Source organism: Malurus melanocephalus, unplaced genomic scaffold (genome assembly GCF_030028575.1).
Source record: "Malurus melanocephalus ecotype Western Australia unplaced genomic scaffold, MMel_1.1 scaffold_325, whole genome shotgun sequence".
NCBI classification, from domain to species: Eukaryota; Metazoa; Chordata; class Aves; order Passeriformes; family Maluridae; genus Malurus; species Malurus melanocephalus.
In genome coordinates this window covers 553,207-573,975 of record NW_026623557.1, presented here as the reverse complement: position 1 = coordinate 573,975, position 20,769 = coordinate 553,207, and the positions used below count along the sequence as shown (strand labels likewise).

At 40.9% G+C, this 20,769-nt stretch overlaps 1 protein-coding gene across 1 annotated transcript in view; it reads left to right on the top strand.

Moving 5' to 3' along the window:
- CLIP1 (CAP-Gly domain containing linker protein 1) overlaps positions 1-20,769 on the top strand; it is a 60,392-nt gene that overhangs the window by 27,584 nt on the left and 12,039 nt on the right. The window contains exons 6-20 of the mRNA XM_057377777.1: positions 764-961; positions 1,319-1,422; positions 1,929-1,989; positions 6,390-6,494; positions 7,785-8,729; positions 9,887-10,003; positions 10,791-10,848; positions 11,055-11,138; positions 11,745-11,901; positions 12,514-12,679; positions 12,764-12,979; positions 14,018-16,252; positions 17,397-17,534; positions 18,573-18,679; positions 20,608-20,728. Coding sequence (XP_057233760.1) covers positions 764-961; positions 1,319-1,422; positions 1,929-1,989; positions 6,390-6,494; positions 7,785-8,729; positions 9,887-10,003; positions 10,791-10,848; positions 11,055-11,138; positions 11,745-11,901; positions 12,514-12,679; positions 12,764-12,979; positions 14,018-16,252; positions 17,397-17,534; positions 18,573-18,679; positions 20,608-20,728 — 4,812 coding nt within the window. The remainder of the gene's footprint in view (positions 1-763; positions 962-1,318; positions 1,423-1,928; positions 1,990-6,389; positions 6,495-7,784; positions 8,730-9,886; positions 10,004-10,790; positions 10,849-11,054; positions 11,139-11,744; positions 11,902-12,513; positions 12,680-12,763; positions 12,980-14,017; positions 16,253-17,396; positions 17,535-18,572; positions 18,680-20,607; positions 20,729-20,769) is intronic.

The window sequence follows — 20,769 nt, the reverse complement described above, 5'->3', positions numbered from 1 at the left end:
CTTGTGAGTGTGTAGGTTGTTTGGCCATGCTGAATTTTCCCTTGCAGTGATTCCATTCAATGGGACAGAGATGATGCCAGGTCAAGGAAAACCTGATTTCATTATAGCTACAWTTCTCCTGATTAATTTTCATTGGCACTCTTGAAGCTTAGTATTTCAGGTTTTTTTCCAGAAGTAATTTAATTCCAATTGATATAAACATATATTTTAATCAGCTACGAATAATTGTTCTTCACCAGGTTTTAGCTGTAAGKCTGGCTTTAGATCAAGGTAAATGCTTCCCATTGTGGCTGGTTTGTGCCATGGTACAGGTGCCAGATGGTGGTTGGAGTTCTCAAAGCTTTTCATGGAGTGTTTGGAAGTGTTGTTCTGTTGCTGGTGACCCAAGATAATGACCTGGTAACTAGAGGCACCATGGTTTTGGCTTGCTAGAAAGCTGCCTTTTTTTTTAATGCRAAAAGATGCTTACGAACATCCTGAGCCAGCTTTTGTGTGAGTCTGCACCTTCAGCTGAGGCCTTTTATTTTCACTTCATGCTCCAGCCTCCTCCCCTGGCTGCTGTTTGTTACAGGGCTCTGACCACATGTGTTGGCCACTGKTAAATTCTGGGAAATGAAGTCATTTAAGTGTAAAAGGAGAAGGTACAGTAGGTCACAAAAAGCATTTGCTTTACTAACCCCATGTTTGTGGAGTCTGAAGATACCATATCCCCATTTTCTTTCACTCGATGCAGAATGATTTTTAACCCATTTATTTTGTGAAGTTGACAGAAACCTCTTCCCGATATGCAAGAAAAATTTCGGGCACCACAGCCCTCCAGGAGGCCCTGAAGGAGAAGCAGCAGCACATTGAGCAGCTCCTGGCAGAGAGGGACCTGGAGAGGGCAGAAGTTGCAAAAGCAACGACTCACGTAGGGGAAATAGAACAGGAGTTGGCTCTGGTTCGCGATGGGCATGACCGGGTAAGAGAGTTATTGATCTTCTGGAACAGAGTTTACACAAGTAACAACCTCCACAATTGTCCTTTCTTATTGAAAAGGGCTGGGAGTAAGAGRTGGTGTGCTAAAAGTAAAATAATCCGTACCTGTGAGATCTCCCTTGTGGAATCTTTGGCTTGATGTGATACCAGATACACTTAATTTATCTCGTTTTTGTTGAACTTCACTACGGCCTTTGATCATGTGCATATTTGGTAAAGTTCCTGTCACTTGGTTTATCACTTCACCAAATTGTGGTTACTGAGGTACAGGTACATAATGTGGGGAAAAAATAATGTATTGTCCAGCTTAGCAGATTTTGCTTTTATTCCTCCTGAWTAGCACGTGCTGGAGATGGAGGCAAAAATGGACCAGCTCCGAGCTATGGTGGAGGCAGCTGACAGGGAGAAAGTGGAGCTCCTCAATCAGCTCGAGGAAGAGAAAAGGTAACCAAAACTGTCCTTTTAATGTAATTATTGTTCTTGTTGTCCTCCCCTTGTGCACCTCGCTGTTCATCCTGACTCCAAAAACGTGTCTCAGTGCTGGAGTTTGGATACTTRGGATTTGTCCTGAATTTCTGACTATTCCATGGTACAAATGGTTGGAATGTATAGAATGTGAGATCAAACTGCTCATTTAGGTCAYCTCTTCTCAGCTCATGCAGAAGGGTGACAGAAGGAGAGAATCAATGATGATTTAAAGGGTTTTAATAAAAAATGCCCTCTTTAGAGCTGCAGGAATACTGATGCCTTGCTTTGTTAGTGGTAGTGTTTTTAAGGACAGTGGTTTTCCCTCCCTCTCATGMCTCTTGTGAGAGATTTCTCTTTAATGTTTCTGACAGTTTGCTGGTACAGTGGGAATGTTGTCACTGTCATTCTGATTTCCACTGAAAAGTGAGCTTGAAAGCATTTTCTTCCAAAGTTATCTGAATTTTAATGAGTTGTCCCCACAGGAAAGTTGAAGAYCTTCAGTTCCGCGTGGAAGAAGAATCCATTACCAAAGGAGACCTAGAGGTAAAATATCTCCAGCTTTGTAAACAGGATATCCAGGARGGCACAGAAAGGCAGGAATCACTGAAAGATGCAATCCTGTGATTCCCAATTCTGCAGTCCTTGACTGAGCCAATTGAGCCAAAACTGCAGGATTGCACCCCAAATTCAGTTACACAGTGTAGCAAAGGCTGTGCTATAGAATGTCTGTAGTTATTTAGAGAAATTAAATTAATTCATAGAAAATTCTACCTTTTGCTATTAGAAGTAACCACCAAGAAAAAAAAAATTGTTTTGAACTTAGGAAATTGCAAGTTACTATTTATGCTTTTGAAAATGAATATTGAAGACTAGTCCTGTCTGATCAATTTTTTGAGTAATTCCTGTGCTTCCCKTAGGGAATATTGATTAATGAAAAGTGTTTGGTCCTGAGAGTTTGCACATTAAATTCATGTGTGCAACTTTTATCTTTCTGCTGTTTATATAACTGTAATGCTGGGCTGCAGTGTGTTACTACACAATCAGAATAGAAAACATTGAGGGAAGGATTGCTCTCAGGTATTTGAACACTGCCAGTTTTTATCCCAAAATTCCAATTAATAAGCAAGATACTTTTAGTTGTCCTACTCTGTGGTCTATTTACAAAAATATCAGAACTTCTTGCACAGCATAAAGTACAAACTTTGTTAACTGTGTTGCTATAAAGCATTTGTGATTTAAGTGCTAGCCTTATGAAAAATACTCATTTCATATAACATTCCTTTTATTTTAGTCTTCCATTCATTTTAAGATACCTATCTAGATTCTTCATAGAATGCTCCTTTTGTTGTTTAGTCCATGAAAATATTTTMGTTTTTTATGTTCTGTTAAATCAGTCAACAGTCGTGGCAAACCATCCTAAASACTCTGGTTTGTCAAGCAGCTTAACTTGGGGGTTTAAACTGAATTCAGGCTGATGAAATGTCTCCTGTTATTTGTGTTGGAATGGTAGTGCTGAGTCTGCAGGTGAAACATTTTTGTTTGTTTGTTTTTTTAATTTTACTGATAGCGAAAGAGGCAGATTTCGGAAGACCCAGAAAATGTAAGAGGGCACTTCAATGTGCAGAGACATCCCGTGTTAACAGATTGTGTGCAGAAAATGCTTATACTGATTCACTAACTGCATAATCTGTTATTGAGACATTGACTCTGGTATTTGTGTGCATGTTGCTTTCAGAGCAATTACAACATTTCTTGGAAAGAATGTGTGTAATGACTAAACGTGGTAATCCCCATTAACTGCRGACAGGGCCAGTGTGTCATTAGAATTCTTTAGGGTCAGAACCTTTACAGCTCACTCAAGAGTGTAGGAGCTTGCAGAGAATGACTGACCAGCATCCTGAAGTGGCCTTCATTTAAATGWAGGATTTGAGCTGTTTTCTCCACAAATTCCTGCCTGCTCTCCTATGAGCTCCTGATGCTGTTCAACAGATCACAATTTTTCTGAGGGAAAAAAATCTGTCTGTTCCTCATCTCTCCTTATTTGTTTCCTTTTTTTGATACGAAATGCTAAAGGTAGAGGTGATTAAAACCATCTGACCAATTACTATACAAAGCTGTCTGATTTTACTGTATCTTCATCTGGCTCCTCTTCAAATCATGTAGGAAAAATGTGATAACAGAAACAGCCTTGMAAGATGCTTAAGGAGCTCTTTTGCTTCCTCAGCTCAGAACAATGGAATTTAAAAGATAAATTTATCCCAGACTGCCTCCTCTGCTGCATTCCCAGGAAATTCTCAAGAATAAAACTGGTTTCCTGCTGTACATCCTTAGGGGTTCCCTTCGTGGAGCTCCTTCRGGGATCTGGGTCTCCCCCAGTCTCCCCTGATGCTTTATTAGAAATAAATCTGCATGGCCCTTTCCTTCCTCTTGTTTTGTGCACTCCCTCTTTGATCCCATCTTCTCTCCTGACTTCCCTGTTCTAATTTTCCCATTATAAATGGACATCTTCACTCTCTAAAGAGAGTTTTCAGGTTGACACTCCCTGATCCCAATGGTGTCCTGTGATTGTTACCCCAGCACATGGGGACTGGAGGGCATCTTCCCCCATCCTAGAATTGATTGTCAGGATTTATGGCCTGGGCACAACTTCTCAGAATGTCCCAGGGAGGTTTATTCTGGACTGAAAGTCCAGGAAAGGGCTGATGTCTGGACTCKGAAGTTTGGGTGGAATTCTTTGAGGTTCAAGGCAGAGCAAGGATCCCATTTCCACATGACTTCCCTAACTGTGAAGCTCTGGAGAAGGGGGAGATGATTCCTTTGGTTTTGTTGTCTGTATTTTTTCTTTCCTGCTTTTTTTCCCATCCAAGTTAAAATTTACAATCAAATTCTTTTCTTCTTTTTGGGGTGTACTCTGCCCTTCTTAGTTCACTGTGCTCTGGGTTTCCTCAAAGAGAACCATAATCAATAAGAATTTCTCTCTACGTCATCAGGAGAGAAATTTGAGCAGTTCAAAATTTTGCAGTGATTTTTACCTCAGATTGCAGCTTGTCCCTTGGAGATCAGATTTGATTGAAGGATAATCTCTTATGCTCTAAATGGGGAAAAAGCTGTCAAACAAAGATCTCTGGAGTGTTATTTTCTAATCTTTATTTCCATTTTGGTGGATTTTATTTTCCTTTGTAGTATAGAAGAGATGGGATTTAAAGAACCCAGTAATCAGGGATTSTGTGTCTGATCGTTGCAGTAGTAAAGCAGTGTCCATAAAATTAATGATCAAAGGGTTTGAGTTTTATGTAGCATAGAAAAACTTARGGTTGCATTCTAAGGGGGAATTCTACAACCATGAGGTTTGGGATTTCTTGGTTTTCAGTAGCTCCCTTTGGTGAATTAGGATGGTATGAAGTAAGGTATGAATTTCCAGTTTTTAAAACAGATTGTTTTTCAGACTTGCTTACAGTTSGGTTGTGGATCAGAACTAATACTGACCTGTGTCAGAGAGAAAATGGAATTGTAGCCACTTATTAAATATTATAATTTCTCTTAGAATACTTAATTCCATTTTCAAAGGCTGTGGGCAGCAGAAAGAGTAATTTGTGTTCTTGGGGAGCGTTTTTCCCTYTTATACCCTGAAGATCTTCCACTGAGAGAGGAACACTCCTGCTACAGAATTTCAAAACCTTTGAAAAATCTAAGAAGCAACTTCTAAATATGTGTGGATTTCACTGTTTGTGGACCAAGGAACTCCACAGGAACAGCCAACTATTTTCAACTGTTTAAAAAACAAACCCCCTTGGATGCTTTTGGGAAGGAAGATAACTTGCTGCTGCCAGAAGGAATTCTGTGTTTGGAGAAGCAAACAAGAGGCTCATCCCCATCTTTATATTTCTCTTTCATTGTTTTCTCTTCCCTACTTCAGAGGTTCAGGTCAGCTTTGAACCACCTGCTGGACTTTCCCTGCATCTCCCACACTTTAGGCTCTGTTGCAGGCCTCAGGAAGTATCTGGATATCAAGCCAGRATATCAAATATTCTGTGTTCTTGCTAAAACTTATATTTGTAAGCAAAGAGAGGAGGTACCTGTTCACTTACATTCATCTGTGTCCTGCTTCTCTTTAGGAACCTGTTAGAATTCCAGAGATCGTACTTTTTTCTTACTTCCACATATTGTTCAGTATATTTAGACTTCAGTAACTGCAGGCTGATTCACTTTTTTATCTGGTTATGAGGAAATCTTATTGCTTGTTTCCTTCCTGAAAGAGGAGAAGAGGGAAAAAAGAGGAGGGTTTTGGAGAGAGCCATTCTCTTTCTGTTTCTGTTCAAATAATTGAAACCATAGTGACAAATGAACCTTCGTGTTCCTTRGTCTTGGCCAGAAGCCTTTTTATGACTGAGACTTAGAGACAGCTACTATCATAAAAAGAAAGTTAAAAGTTTTGATTTGTTACAAGAACTTCAGTGGAGRTTTTTTCTCCCTTGTTAATTAGTAAAATATTTATAAAATAAGCCAAACACATTAAAGRAAAARSTTAGTGGGATGACAAGGAAAGGGAVTTACCATCCTGTTAGAACAGGTAGAGATATATATGCACATATATATATTTTTGACATAACTATTCTAATTCGTGCTGAAAACTTCATGTACTGATAAATAACTTCTACTCAGCTGCATGAAACTTTTTTTTTTGTTCATATTTCTCCGTTTGCTATTTATTTATCGATTGATTTATTTTACACGTTTGATTTCATTTTTTTACATGCCCATCCATTCACACCTTCAGCCCATCTTCCTCATCCATAGCATTTCCCTGTCCATTTTCCCCCTGCATCCTCTCTGCTCACCTGTTAGAAGGCTCTGGCAGCACGGCCTGCATGTGGCTCCTCCTCTTGTGCTGGCATGTGATGGTGGCACCGTTGTGTTCTCTTCCTCTCCCTCTCCACTAACAGACGCAGACCAAACTGGAGCATGCCCGCATTAAGGAGCTTGAACAGAGCCTGCTCTTTGAAAAGACCAAAGCTGACAAACTCCAGAGGGAGTTAGAAGACACTAGGGTAATGGTTTTCCCTGTTTGAATAACGAGCCTGATCTGTGTTGTGGAAGATTTCTGCTGGCACGATGCTGGGGGTGACACGTGCTGGAACAGGTCCTTGCTCCTGCCGTAGCCAGAGGTGGAACACTGTTAAAAAATTAGCATTAATTGTGAGCTTCCGTGGGGTGTGTGTGTGTGCCTGGACGTGTGACTCGTTGAAGAACTCAGGTAAGATGTCTTCACACTGCCAAAGTAGTCCTTGGATCCAAAAGTAGCAAGAGRGGACCGTGAGCTGACATAAAGGAACATTCAGTAGCTCATTTTAAAAATCAGAGAGTTCATTAAACCCCAAAAACCTAACACTGAACATGTMATTTTAGCACAAACTCAGTATTTGATTTTTGAGGTCATCAGTAGCTGCTGTACTACTTGCCTTGCTAAATCATGGATTGCAGTGGCTTTTTTAGCTCTTTTTTCCCACCCATGACTTAATCTTTTAATGGATATCCCAGTAATTAGTAATACAATTACTGTTCTATTGTAATATTACAATTRTCAGAATATTACTCACAAACTTTGTCCCCAGTCAGAAGTTCAGCAGATGTCAATTCTTAAAGGATAAATACATACATACACACACATATATTCATGCTCACACCTGGGGATTTTCTTGAAGTTGAGATGGGATGAATAAAAAAACCAGGATGAATATAAACCCAACAACATAATRTGTAATAAGTGCTTTTAAAGAGCAGCTGCAGGAAGGGAATATCTTTGCCAAGAGGTTAAAACAGTCACTTCCTAATTAAAATTAATTCTGGGAGCTTTGCTGTAGCACAAACTGCTCCCAACAGTCAGTGCAAAGCTCAGATAATGTGAGGACACTTTTTCAGAGTGGAGTGGGTGTAGAAGGAATTTCAGAGCATTTATTGGTTAAAAAGGTGTTTGTCATTTTCTCTGAGRTGAATTTGGAAGGAATTATTTCAATAAAGAAAGACTTCAGGGTTCTCTATGCTTTTCCAGTCTGCTTTCAAATGGTTTGAGGAACATTTTCTTAAACACTGATAATACCCCTCAGGGTGGTTTTTAAGTCTTTTAGCGAGTTATTTCTAGATAATAACGGAAAAATGAATTGTATTAAATTCTACATTTATAGACAATATTAAGATGCTTGTCATACAAATTGTGGACATTTTTCCCTTTTTGAAGCAATTTGCAACGCTCAGTGGAACCTTTTCGGCGAGGCCTGAGTGTCTTTGCATGAAATGTATCTTTTCTAATTCTTCTTTTCTTAAAATGCTGTTGATCACAGGTGGCCACAGTGTCGGAAAAGTCCCGCATCATGGAGCTGGAGAGGGACCTGGCACTGAGGGTGAAGGAAGTGGCTGAGCTCCGGGGGAGGTTGGATTCCAGCAAACACATCGACGACGTGGACACTTCTCTTTCCCTGCTGCAAGAAATCAGTTCTTTGCAGGAAAAAATGGCAGCAGCCGGCAAAGAACATCAGAATGAGATGAATTYGCTGAAAGAGAAGTTTGGCCTTAGCGAGGAAGCTTTGCAGAAAGAGATCAAGAACCTTTCAGTTTCAAATGAGAAAATGGCAAAAGAAAATGAATCCTTGAAAAGCAAGCTTGACCACGCCAACAAGGAGAATTCAGATGTGATAGAGCTGTGGAAGTCCAAGCTGGAATCTGCCATTGCCTCCCATCAGCAAGCAATGGAAGAGCTGAAAGTTTCTTTCAGCAAAGGTGTTGGGGCTCAGACGGCAGAATTTGCAGAGTTAAAGACTCAGATCGAGAAGATGAAATTAGAGTATGAAAACGAAATGTCRAATTTAAAACTGAAGCAGGAAAATGAGATATCTCATCACCTGAAAGAGATCGAGTCGCTGAAAGGAAAACTGGTGGCAGTCACGGAGGAGAAAGAGCAAAGCCTGGAAAGCCTGAAGACCAAACTGGAAAGTGTGGAAGATCAGCATCTAGTAGAAATGGAAGACACTTTAAACAAATTGCAGGAAGCTGAGATAAAGGTAAAGGAGCTAGAGGTACTGCAAGCCAAGTACAATGAACAAACCAAAGTTATTGATAGTCTTACACCACAGATCAAAGCTGCTGAAGAAAAGCTTTTGGACCTTGCTGCACTTGAGAAAGCCAATTCTGAAGGTAAATTGGAAATCGAGAAACTTAGCAAGCAGCTTGAGGCAGCTGAGAAACAAATTCAGACTTTAGAGACTGAAAAGGTTGATGGAATTAGCCAGGTTTGTATCAACATCCATCCTTTTATTTTTCTTTTGCTTTTATTTTACATTTGTACTGTTTTAATCTGCTACAGAAAATACATCACAGAAAAARGGAGTTTTACTGAGTGTGTATCTTGGGACCATCTGAGGAGGTTCAGAGAAGCATTTGCTGGGTCATGTCTCAGCAGGTTTCTGGTGCTCCACCTGCACCAATAAGCAAATGGAAAATGTTCCTTCTGCACTTCCTTGCTGCAGATTTGGGCATGTCTGTGCTGAAATCTGGGTGTTATGAAAAAGGTACTGTGTTGGCTTGTTGGGAAGAGGAATCCAAACATCCTAAGGTTTTAACCTTTGGGAATGGACAAAGGGCCTTAGGACTCAGTGGGAAATGTTTCCTTCATTACCTTTCCTCTGGTGTGACAATGTGATGGAGGAGGCTGTTAAAAACAAAGAAAGCACAAAAAAATGCTGGTGGAGCTTTTCTGTGAGCCCAGGCTCTGCAGGGATRTTTTWGGCACTAATTCACAGCACTTTGGARCYACAGRCTSCAAAGTGAGACAGGATTTTCCTTGAGTTTGGACAAAACATCCTTTTAAAGCTGATGGCAGTGAAGAATAGTGGGAAAGTAACTGGAAAGGGCTTTGCTAAACCCTTCACAGGTGGTTCCAAGATACCAAATTTGTACCTTTGACTCTTTTTGAGGTCACACTGGGTTCCTGCACTACCCCTGGGTGTGGCACAGAGCCCTTGCAAAGATTCCCTCGTGTTGTGTTTGTATTGATCTGATCAGCAAATTGAAGCACAAATCAACCAGTTCCAAAAAATCAAACAACCACRACTATTGATTGAACTAATGCTGGAACTTGTTTGAAATTCTGAGTGTACTCAAATATGTCTGCCACTAAATAATATATTCACCATTAATGCCAAAATTACTAAATTTTAATGATTTTAAATCTGTTCCAAGATGTAATTAGAGCTGTGATGTATGTAGTCATCARCTGAAATCAGCTTCGCTCAGTTAACACATCATGATTTCTTTCTTCATTTTTTTATTTTTCATCTTACAGTGATTTTAATATTCTAGTTATTTCTTTCAGATTCACCTTTTAATTTTCCCAATTTTTCATTCATGTTTGTCATTTTATTTTACTCCATTTCATCACCTTTGTTAGGCCAGTAATCTGGCCAAAGAACTGCAGGGCAAAGAGCAAAAGCTTCTTGACCTTGAGAAAAACTTGAGTGCAGTAAATCAAGTTAAAGATTCTTTGGAAAAGGAACTTCAAGTTTTGGTGAGTAATACCCAAAAATTTTGCCTTTACTCTTCAGATTTGGGTTTTCATGGTGAGAGTGTAATTGAAATCTGTGGATCAGCTCTGAGCAAAGCCTTCCAAAGCTGTTTTACTCCAGGAAAGAAGGGAAGGGGTTCATGGCTGATGGGATCTGTCTCAGAATGAAAAGAGCATTTCACCYCAGTCCTGTGCTATCAGGTGTTTTGTCTAAATAGAACTCATCTATTTATAGATTGCAGATAAAATTAAACCAAATCAAAAGCAGCAGCAGTTTAAATTTAGACTGCTCATTAAGGAGCACTTAATGGCCCTTTATTGTAGCTGTTGTGCCAATTAATGCTTGCTACACACTTCTTATAAATGGCTTTTCAAGACATTTCTCATTTAAATTAATTTCCAAATATTCTGTTGTTGGGTCGGGTTTCCTTGAGGAGCTACACTGGCATTAGTAACAAAGCAATGGGAATTTTGATCTTGCCATGGCCAGTAGTAAATATTCAAACTCAAAATGCTCCCTTTTCTTCTGTATGTGACATCAATTCCTCCTGGTGAAGCTGGAAAACACCGGTAGGAGATGGATCACAGGCTGTAGGTGTCCCCTGGGAGCTGCAGAGATAGAGACCCCAAAYTCCTCTTTCCCAACCTGCAACTCCAAAACTTGAGATTTATTTATGATAAGAGCAAAGACTGTTCTATTTTGTGCTTGAAGAATACCTAAATATAACTTCAGTGGCTGAATTTTACTGTTRCTACCAAACCTTACCTGAAGTTTTTATCAATTTTTCAGAAAGAAAAGTTTACTGGTGCAGCTGATGAAGCAGAGAATGTTCAAAAAGCTATGCAAGGTATGTGCTGCTAAAATAAACAGAGAACTAAAAAGCTGTAGAAATTAAATGCCAACAGAATGGGTTTTTCAAACAGTTTCAAGCTCATTCCTGATGGTAGAGCAGTTGGGAAGGATGGGATTCCTTGCAGCCTCTCTGAAGGAGTAGCTGGAATAGTCTACATCTAAGCAGTTACTAACTTTGTTTTCCAAATTTTACTTCCGTAGAAACAGTGAAAAAACTGAACCAAAAAGAAGAGCAGTTTGCACTCATGTCTTCAGAACTGGAGCAGCTCAAGTCTAGTTTGACTGGTAAGGAGGGGAKGAAGTGGAATGTTTTGGAAATGCATCATCAGCTCTGTGCTCCTGTGTCCTGCTGTGCCTTTCCTTGTACATCTCTGTGTAAAACCAGTGCAGGGGAAGTCAACCATGATTTGTGCCCTGGAGCAAACCTTGCCTGCTGTTTTGCCACTGCAGAAGTGATCCCAAGGGCTGCCCTTGCCCCTGGCAGTGCCTGCCCTGGCCTGAGGCATTTTTTCACTGGARCTTYCCGTTTCCTTCATTGCTCATTTTCTGCTGARCAGCTYCCGAGTGGTTTCACCTGCAAGACCTGCAGGTCTGTTCCTCTATTGCTTCTYTCTCCTCTGAGACAGCAGAACTTGTACCCACTTCTCATGGCCTGGAGTGAACCACTTCTGAAACAAAGGTTTCATGACCAGCTGCTCTCCACTGTTTCTGAAGAGTCCTTCACCTTTTGCAGCAGTTACAGTTCAATCAGTCATCATTTYTCATTTTAAAGGGGTGATCTGTGAGGTCTGTAGCACCAGTATTGCTGTTTCTAGTTCTTTACAATCCTCTAGCTGTTCTGTGCATACCCTTCCTCCTAAATTTATAGCTTAAAACCTTTCTTTTGCTCAGAGATGGAGAGGAAGCTGAGGGAGAGAGAAGAGAGGGAGCAGCAGCTGACGGAAGCAAAAGCCAAACTTGAAAAYGACATTGCAGAGATCATGAAGTCGTCAGGAGACAGCTCTGCCCAGCTCACAAGAATGAACGATGAGCTGAGGTTAAAAGAAAGGTATTTCATCACTGTCAGTGTTGTCACATCAAATCTCCACTCCCACACTCCCAGCTTCTCRTTTTATTTTTCTGTAAATATCTGAACAAGATGCTCCCAAGTGTCACATTGATAGGACAAGTGAACTTATTCCAGCAAGCTAAATTAATCAAAACAGACTCCTGGGAGTGATTTGAAGAGCATCCAACACTGATAATTCCAAAATTCTTATGTAACATGCTTCTCATTGCCCAGAGTAAATGACCTCTTGAATCATCCAGACTATGTTGTGATGGTGCTTCATCATTATTTGATTACCTGATCAGCTCAGTTTATTTGGATATATAAAAAACATGGGTCACATTTTTGTGAGAGAAAATACGGGTTTTTTTTCCAAATAAAAATGGTATGTACAATAGTTCTTCACCTTTACAAAACCCCAGACTGGGGGCAAAGTTACTTGCTCTTCCCTGTATATATTGAATTTAGCAGAACACTCTCTATCTGTTAAACAATTAAATCTTTCTAAATGCTTGGTCAGAATATGGAACTCCAGCACAATCTTGACTCTTTTATCTCAGTGCTTGTGGTGCTGTCAGCAAAAAGTGATGTCCTTTCATTTGGGCTTTCCAGGCAGTTGGAGCAAATACAACTGGAGCTTACAAAAGCAAATGAAAAGGCTGCTCAGCTGGAGAAAAACGTGGAGCAGACAACACAGAAAGCTGAGCAGAGTCAGCAGGAAACTCTCAAGATTCATCAAGCAGAACTGAAAAATCTGCAGGATCAATTGACAGACATGGTAAGAACAACTTTAAAAGCACTAAAACTGTGCAGAAATAATGTCCCAGTGCTGCTTGAACTGTGYTTTGCTGTTTTCCACCAGAAAAAGCAGATTGAGACCAGCCAACATGAGTACAAAGATCTTCAGGCCAAGCATGAAAAAGAAACTTTGGAGCTGGTGGCTAAACACGATGCAGATATCCAAGGGTTTAAGCAGAACCTGCTGGATGCAGAAGAGGCACTGAAAAGTGCCCACAGGAAAAACAACGAGCTGGAGGCACAGGCTGAGGAGCTGCAGAAACAAGCGGAGCAGGCCAGAGTAAGTAGCTTTTGTCTCTCTGTGATTAACTCAGTTTAAATTTTGTGTGTCAGGGACTCGCTGTTTTCTCTCTGCTTCAGCCTTTCTTAGCAAAATTCTTGCAGTGTTTCTGTTTTGAGCTTTSCCAGGGTTTGTGGATTTGGGTTAGGGAGGAGAAGCCCACAGGACAAACTGGTTGTTGTTTCTTCTCTCAATTACACAAGATTTGATGAGATGCAGTTCTCTGATATCAGTTAACATTTTACATTGATAGTTATCTGGCTCAACACAACCAGTTGGAGCCAGATGTCATTCCCTGTTTTTTTATATGCTTGGATTTTAAAATGCATTATGAACTACTTCATTTAGAAGTGCTACACACCTTTTGTTTTGTAATATGATCTGCAGCTATTTAGTGTGTAGCTAGACTTCTACTAGCTAGACTTTTGCAATTTTAATTTTTCCTCCTGTTTGACATTACTGCTTGCTTTCATCCCTCATCAATTATTTGCTATCATCTTTGCTGTATGATTTAGCAAATTATTTAGTGTATAAATTGACACACAGTATTGACACCACTGCTGTGGTGTTTTGAATTAAAGGGGTTATGACAATATATTTTTGATAGAGTCATGAGGAGATTCATCTATGGGAGGTGAAATTTAGAATTGGAAGTGAGTTTTTAATAGAACTCCTTGCATTTGAATTCATTTAGAGTCTCATGAAATCATTCTGTGGCTCTTCCTTTGAATAATTTACAGTCAGTCAATTTATGGAGAACAGTTTTATAAATTATATGATATTTTGGTTGGAGGAACCTTTAAACCATGACTTTAAAAAATATTATTTAGCCACTATCAGCTTTTCTTGTGGATGATGGGCGTTGTGTAACGTAACAGGAGAGTCTGTCAGCACCTGAATTCACAAAGGGACTGTGTGTCAGTGTATACACTTTTAAAACTTAAATTACAATTGCTCTATTTGTCCTTAAAGCACATTTCTCATTTGTCTGCTTGACTTGATTTTTGTTTTCCCTTCTCCCCGACTTTATTTCTTTAGTCCTTAAGCTCTGTGTTAGCCTCATCCAGAAAAGAAATCGAACAAATGTCAGACAAGATGAGGGCTTTGAGATCAGAAAAAGAGACTTTGGCACAGGARGGGAATACTTTGCAGTTAGAGAGAGGTCCCTTGTTGTCCAGACTTAAAGAACTGGAGTCAAAGATTTCGTTAATGGARCAAGAGCGTGAAGAACTGAAGGCAGAAAATAAAAGAATCCTAAAGCAGAAGGAAGAAGCTGAGGCCAAAAGCCAGCAGGAGAGCATAGAAAAGGGAGCACTGGTTTCTGAGAAAAGCAAATTACTCACTGAACTCGAGGCAGTGCAGGCAAAGCTGCTGAAGGCAGCTGAGGAAGATGAGGCTCTCCGAGCCTTGGAGCTCACCTTGTTCCAACAGCTGGAGGAACTTGAGGCCAGCAAAGTTGCCATGGATGTGGCATGTCAGAAACAGGTCAAAAAATGGGAAGAGCTGGAGAGTTATCAGAAGGGACTTTTGGAAGAGAAGGATGCAGTTATCAAAGACAAAGATGATGTTATCCAGAAGCTGGGCAGTTCTTGTGAGGCCCTGGCCAGAGAGCARAGGAAGCTGCAGCAGCAAGTGTCAGCCCTGGCTGCAGAGAGAGATTCAGCCCTAGGGCAGCTCTCAGCTCTTCAGGACAGGCACGAGGCCCTGGAACAGGAGCTGGGCAGGCTCCTGCAGGGGCTGCAGGATGAGAAGGATCTGCTCCTGGAAGGCACAGARGAGCTGAGAGTGAGTTTAGACAGCGCAGTCAGTGAAAACCGAGCGTTAAAAGCGAGAGAGGAGGAGATGCAAAGTCAGCTTAGCAAAGTGATGAAAGACACCACAGAGCTGGAGATATCCCTTGGGAGTGTCACCAGCCTTCTGGAGGAAATGAAATCCTCAAGAGAGACACTCAGTTTGCAATGTAATCAGTTACTTCAGGAGAAAGAGGCTCTTTACTCATCAGARCAGAAGCTTTTGGCTGAAAACGAGCAGCTTCTCAGTGAAAATAAGGCAATTGCTGAGAGGCTTGCAAAAGCCTCAGCAGATGCTGAGCTTTGTGAGAGAGTCTGCACTGAGAAAATTAACAAACTGACCTTGGAAAAGGAATCTGTCCTTCAGAAGTCATTGCAGTTTGAAAAGCACAATGAAGCTCTTCTCCGAGAGAAGAAGGAATTGGAGACAAAATACTTGGAGCTGCTTGATGAAAACAAGTCCTGTGCAAAGGCAGTTTCTGATCTGCAAAGAGAACGTGAGCTGGACCTCTCGTCCAAGAATGCTCTGGCCCAAGAGAATGCCACTCTCAAAGATTCCATTGAAGCCCTGAAGGGAGAGCTAAGTAAAAAAACTGTAGAAAATCAAGAGTTAATGGCCTGTAAATGTGACCTTTCCAATCTCCTGAAGGAGGCTCAGGATGCCAAAAGAGCATTAGAAGGTGAGCTGGCTGCTGTGTCRCACACCGAGCAGGTCCTGTCGTGTTCCTTGGAGACCTGCTCCTTTGCCAGGGAAATGCTGAGCAGGGAGAGGGATGAGCTGCAGGAGAAGTGTCAGAATTTAAACAGAGAGGTTGCTGTTATGAGAGGAAATTTATCCATGGAAAAGGAAGCTCGAAAATTGGAGAAGGAATCGTTTCTGTTGGGATGTGCAAARCATCAAAGAAACATCAGCAGCTTAGAGAAGGTGGTAGAAGAGCTGAGAGAGAAAAATAAGGAATTTCTGGCTGAGAAAATACTTCTAGTTCAGGAGAAAGAAAAATCTGAAATGAAACTGGTGGAAATAATGAAAGAGAAAGAAACCCTCTGTGCAGAGAAAGAGCAGCTGACTTGCCAYATGGAACGAATGAAGGGAGACTTTGCTGCCTTGTCCAGCTCAGCTGCAGAATTCTCAGGCCTGCATGGCTCCCTCTTCGAGAAGGTGGACAGGCTTGATTAYGAGATGAAGATGGTGGAAAAGGAGAGAATTGAGCTGATGGAGGARCTGGAGAGCGTGAGATCTACCCAGGGAAGTCTGGTCATCAATAAGGAGGGAGCAGTGAATGAGAAGGGGGAGTTTTCCCAAGATTATTACAAAGTGTGTGAGGAAGTTAAGCTTTTAGAACAAGCTAATAGTGACCTCTCAGGCAGATTGCTGGAGTCTCAGGGCCAAAATCAGATGCTGCAGGAGCAGATGAACAATCTGGTTTTGAAAGTAAAAGAAATTGAGACTCTCCAGGCCCAAGCAGTAGTGCAAAACCCAGAGGTATTGAARTTTGTAGTTAAAAGTCAAGTCTGGGGCTGATTCTACTAATCCTGAGCACTAACCCTGGTTTCCTCTCTGCACCTCACTGCACACTCAGCACTTCATAACACACTGCACTTGTGGGCTCTGTCAGTATGGGGATTGTTGCAAGTGGCAACTGTGAGTCTGAAAGTAATTTTATTATTATTTAAAAAAAAAATTAACTACAGAAGCCTCTGTTGTTGCTGAATGTTGCAAGAAAACAAACTGTGAATAAAAGGAAGTTGTGWTCTCTGAATGTAGTAGAAGACATTGAGCAGCTCCTTCTGGACAAGGACTCTGCACCTTAAAATCTAAAGCAGTAATAAATAAGGGTTTGGATTGGATCTTTGTGCAATTTTATGTTCAATTGCAGCAAACTACAAATCTGAGTTACTCCAGAAAATAGAAAAGAATGCGCTGCTCATGTAAATGTAATTGGATAAAAGCAGTGTAAGAGAAGACATTGACAATTTTGGAGTTCTTTTTATTCACAGAAATGTTTTGTATTCACCACCAACAAATTCTGTATAAAGTACTTTGAATTTCAGTTTGTGTGGCTTGAAGCCCAGAAAATCACTTTGAATSCAAATTGGAATCAAGATATCCTATAGAATACACCTGCCTAAGTATTTCAGTATCCTTGTGAAGCATTTCCTTTATGAGGCCATAATGAACAACAYTGAAATAATGCAATAATTGGCTTTATCTCTAATTCCACTGCTTTCCAAATTTTTGAGGTTTWGTAATTCCATGTTTTCTGAAAATACACCAGGCTGTTGGAAGTGAATATCTGTTGAATTACTAGTACCTAAAGAGGTGAGAGGTCTAAGAGCAATCACAGTGGTGGTAATGARAAATCCAGGAATTAAAATAGAGGGAATTTCTCAGTGGTCACACAAGCATGGGGTTATGATTTGTTCCTGCATGGAATTGAATCTTCTTTTGTCCATTTAATACTTTATGCAGCTTCAAAATGCAAATAAATTCCCAGCTGAAGTCCTTATTTAACTGGGAAGCAGCTGACAAACCGTGGAGCTGTGCATAAAGTATTGTGGTTCATCTTTTGCTCTCAGAGTTCCTSTTGGTAATAACTGTTTTTTTCCCCACCTCCCTTTATATCCAGGTGGCCAAACTGGCTGAAGATGTTTTCCAGGCAGTGGAGCAGGTGACCAAGGAGAAGGATGCCATTCACAAAGAAAAGATYGAAACTTTGGCCTCCTTGGCGGACTCGAGACAGACAAACGAGAAGCTGCAGAATGAAGTAATCACATTAAATGGTTTTCTGTGAAAAATKTTGCCTGGTCTGTGAGARCAGTTGTTGAATTACAGAGAATTGRATTAGGCAGGAGAGGATTCTGTCATTTTCCCTAACTATAAAAATTATTGAGTGAGTGCAGAGTGACAGCAAATGCACGTGGTTTAYGTGGTGTCAGTCCAAGGTGCAGCAGCTCCTGTTGGGATCTTTTTCCAGTCCTTCCCACCACTCTGTGCTGCTCCAGGGCCCGAGGAAGGAGAGGAGACCCCTCACTGTGATTTCTGAGCTCCCATAGCCCTGGCAGTGAACAGCTGGGCTGCCCTCAGTGCTGGAACAGCAGCGATTTCCAGTGGGATCTGACAGCTCGAGAATTAGAAATGGTGACGTCCATATGGGAGGGGTTCACTTTCTGGATTAAAAAAATCCACAGGGTCCTGTAATGCCRTGAGAATGGCTGCAGATTATCTGTTATGTAATATAACGTAGGGCTGGATGCAAACAAACAAGGTCCACGAGCTCCTGGTGTTTCTGTGGGGGACAGGAGCTCAGGAGATTCATGAACACTTTGTGTCCCATACAACAAGATCTCTGCAAGGAATTCATTTCCTTTGGGTACAGGCACAGCACTCAGCCCTCAGACTGTCAGAAAACAAGGTATGGAAAAGCAGAATTTGGGAGTTCTTTTGGAGGAATAAAGATCAAAGAAACAGCTAATTTTAGCAACAAGCTTTGCATTTCAAAAACAAATAATTCTCTGAGTGCTGCAGCAGTTAGTGGAGGTGAGGTAGGTTMTACCTTGAAGTGCTGATTCCAGATTCCTGGAAATTGCTCTCCAGTGGGCTTGGAATTYTTTGTGCTGCTCTATTTGAATGCAGAAAGTCTCATCACGTTTGTTGTTGGACAGACAGGTCAGCACAGACAGGCTGCATTAATTTAAGGGTAAAAATGGGAAATGGAAAAGYTCAAGCCTCCATTTGGCTGAGTGTTGTTTCCTAAGAATTGTGTGCTTTCATTGCTATAATAAGGGTTTTTTTCCTCTTTAAGTTGGACATGCTTAAACAAAACAACCTGAAAAATGAAGAGGAACTTAGTAAATCGAAAGAGCTTCTAAATCTGGAGAACAAGAAAGTGGAAGAACTTAAAAAAGAATTGTAAGTATTTCAGTGTTAAATCTATTGATTTTTGTGAGTACATTTAGCTTCGGGTTTTTTTGGTTTTTTTTTAAATTGTGTTTCAGCACTTTCTGGTATCCTCACTTATAAAGCCGATATTAGGTCAAAATTAAATAGTAGTTTGGCAGTTGGAATGTTGCTACTAAATTGCTGAAGGGAATTGAGCAGAGCCTTGGAGCAGAGTTTGAAATAATTTGTTTGTTGGAGGGTTCTGCCACCTGAGGACACAAGATGATAGTAAAATCTTTATTAGAAGAGAATTCTGTTTGATTTAATTACAAGTACACTTGGAGTGTTAAATAGCTTTGTTCACAGAATATTTGATTCTGCTTTTATTTTTCATTGATGGCTTTATGAAGTTGATTTCTGTGGCTCCACTGTGTATTTATTTATTAACTGGTGCAAACCAAATCCTGACATGGTGTGTAAAACTCGAGTTCATTGTTCATTATTTGAGCTKCTTCATTGGAAAAACAGCATTGGACACAGGTGAACTGAAGCATTTGATAGAGAGTAATTTTTCCTGTGGAATCTCATTGTGTCAAAGCTTTTGCTGTGGCACAGGGAATAAAAATCACAATTTTTGGTGCCCTGCAGTGGCTGCACAGACCCCTTTGAGAAAGGCAGGATTTCTTTTTGTGAGCAATTCCTGTCTCAGTGCTGGTGGGAAATGCCAGAGTAAATGACTGCTGGGGCTCAAATGCTGGAACAGCAAGGGATGAGTAGACTCTGATATTACAGAAAGGCAGCAGATTTTGGGCTGTGATTTGCCAGGCAGGAATTATTTATAGGAGATGCTGCCTTGAAAATCTGCAGCACCACAAGGCGTTCCCAGGACCCTGATCACTCTGAGGGGGTGAATTCTGTTGTTTTTTAGATTGCTACTAAATGTGGTCTCTGATCACATCAGAGCTGTGAGACCTTGGGGAGAAGGGAAAGCTTGTTTAGTTTTTAATTGATCTTTGTGCTCACAGTTATTTTGTGTGTTGTACTGTTTAATTATAGAGTCCCATCAGATGCTGAACTCAAATCAGACTTTTGTCCAAATGTGCCCACTAAGAGACAAAATCCTTGTATTTTGAAATGCTTGAATAAGTTTCTGATTTAAGGGTTCTTCTACTTCCCACAGTTATAAAAAGTATTTTTAATATTCCAGTCAGGRTTTGAGTCTGTAGTATTGGCACACMAGAGTACTGACTCCTTTTTWRAAAAACRAAGCAGTAATAAAAATTACTATTCAGTGGAATTAAGGATATCTTTTGTGCTTTTTGAAAGGTGTCAGATGTTAAAGATTTTATGTTAGTCACTCGTTACAGCCAGCACGCAAAATATTTTCAAAAATTTGCTACAAATAAACTTACTTTAAGGAAACCACACTCATTAGTAGCAGCACAGGCTGATAAAAGCTGCAAAGCCTTTTTTATTCCAGCTTTGTTTTGTCTCCTTTACAGTTTAGTGTCTTAATATAATGGAATGGATGATTTGCTTCCTGTGATCCTGCACTTTGTTGTATGTTTGGATTTCAGACCTTGTAGGGAGTAGTTAAATCAGTGCAGCTCTAAACTGGTTTTATTTCCCTAGTTTTCTTTTTGTTTTTTATGCTTTTAAGCAATCCTGCTTTACCTCTGGCTGCAAAATTCCCTTCTGTGAAAAGTCCGGGCTACAAACGTCTCCAAAGCCCAAACCCCGCCGCGTTTCCCATCGCAGCTTTGCCCATGGGAATTCCCGAGTACCTGCAGCCGCGGGGTTCAGCCCGTCCCCGTGTCCCCACAATTGTCACCGCTATTCCCGGTCCCTCATCCACGTGACCCTGATGTATTTTTCCGAGCTGTGAAGCCGCCTCTCTCCCCCGGTTTTCCCTCGCCTCTCCCGTTCCTATGGTAACGATGCTCTCTGTGTGCTCGCAGCGAAGCGCTCAAGCTGGCAGCGGCTCACAAGTCCCAGCAGCTCGAAGCTCTGCAGGAGGAGAACGTGAAACTGGCCGAGGAGCTGGGCAGGAGCAGGGACGAGGTGTCGAGCCAGCACAAGGTAGAGCGGCCGCAGCGGGCGGGTGGAGGCTCTGCCGGAGC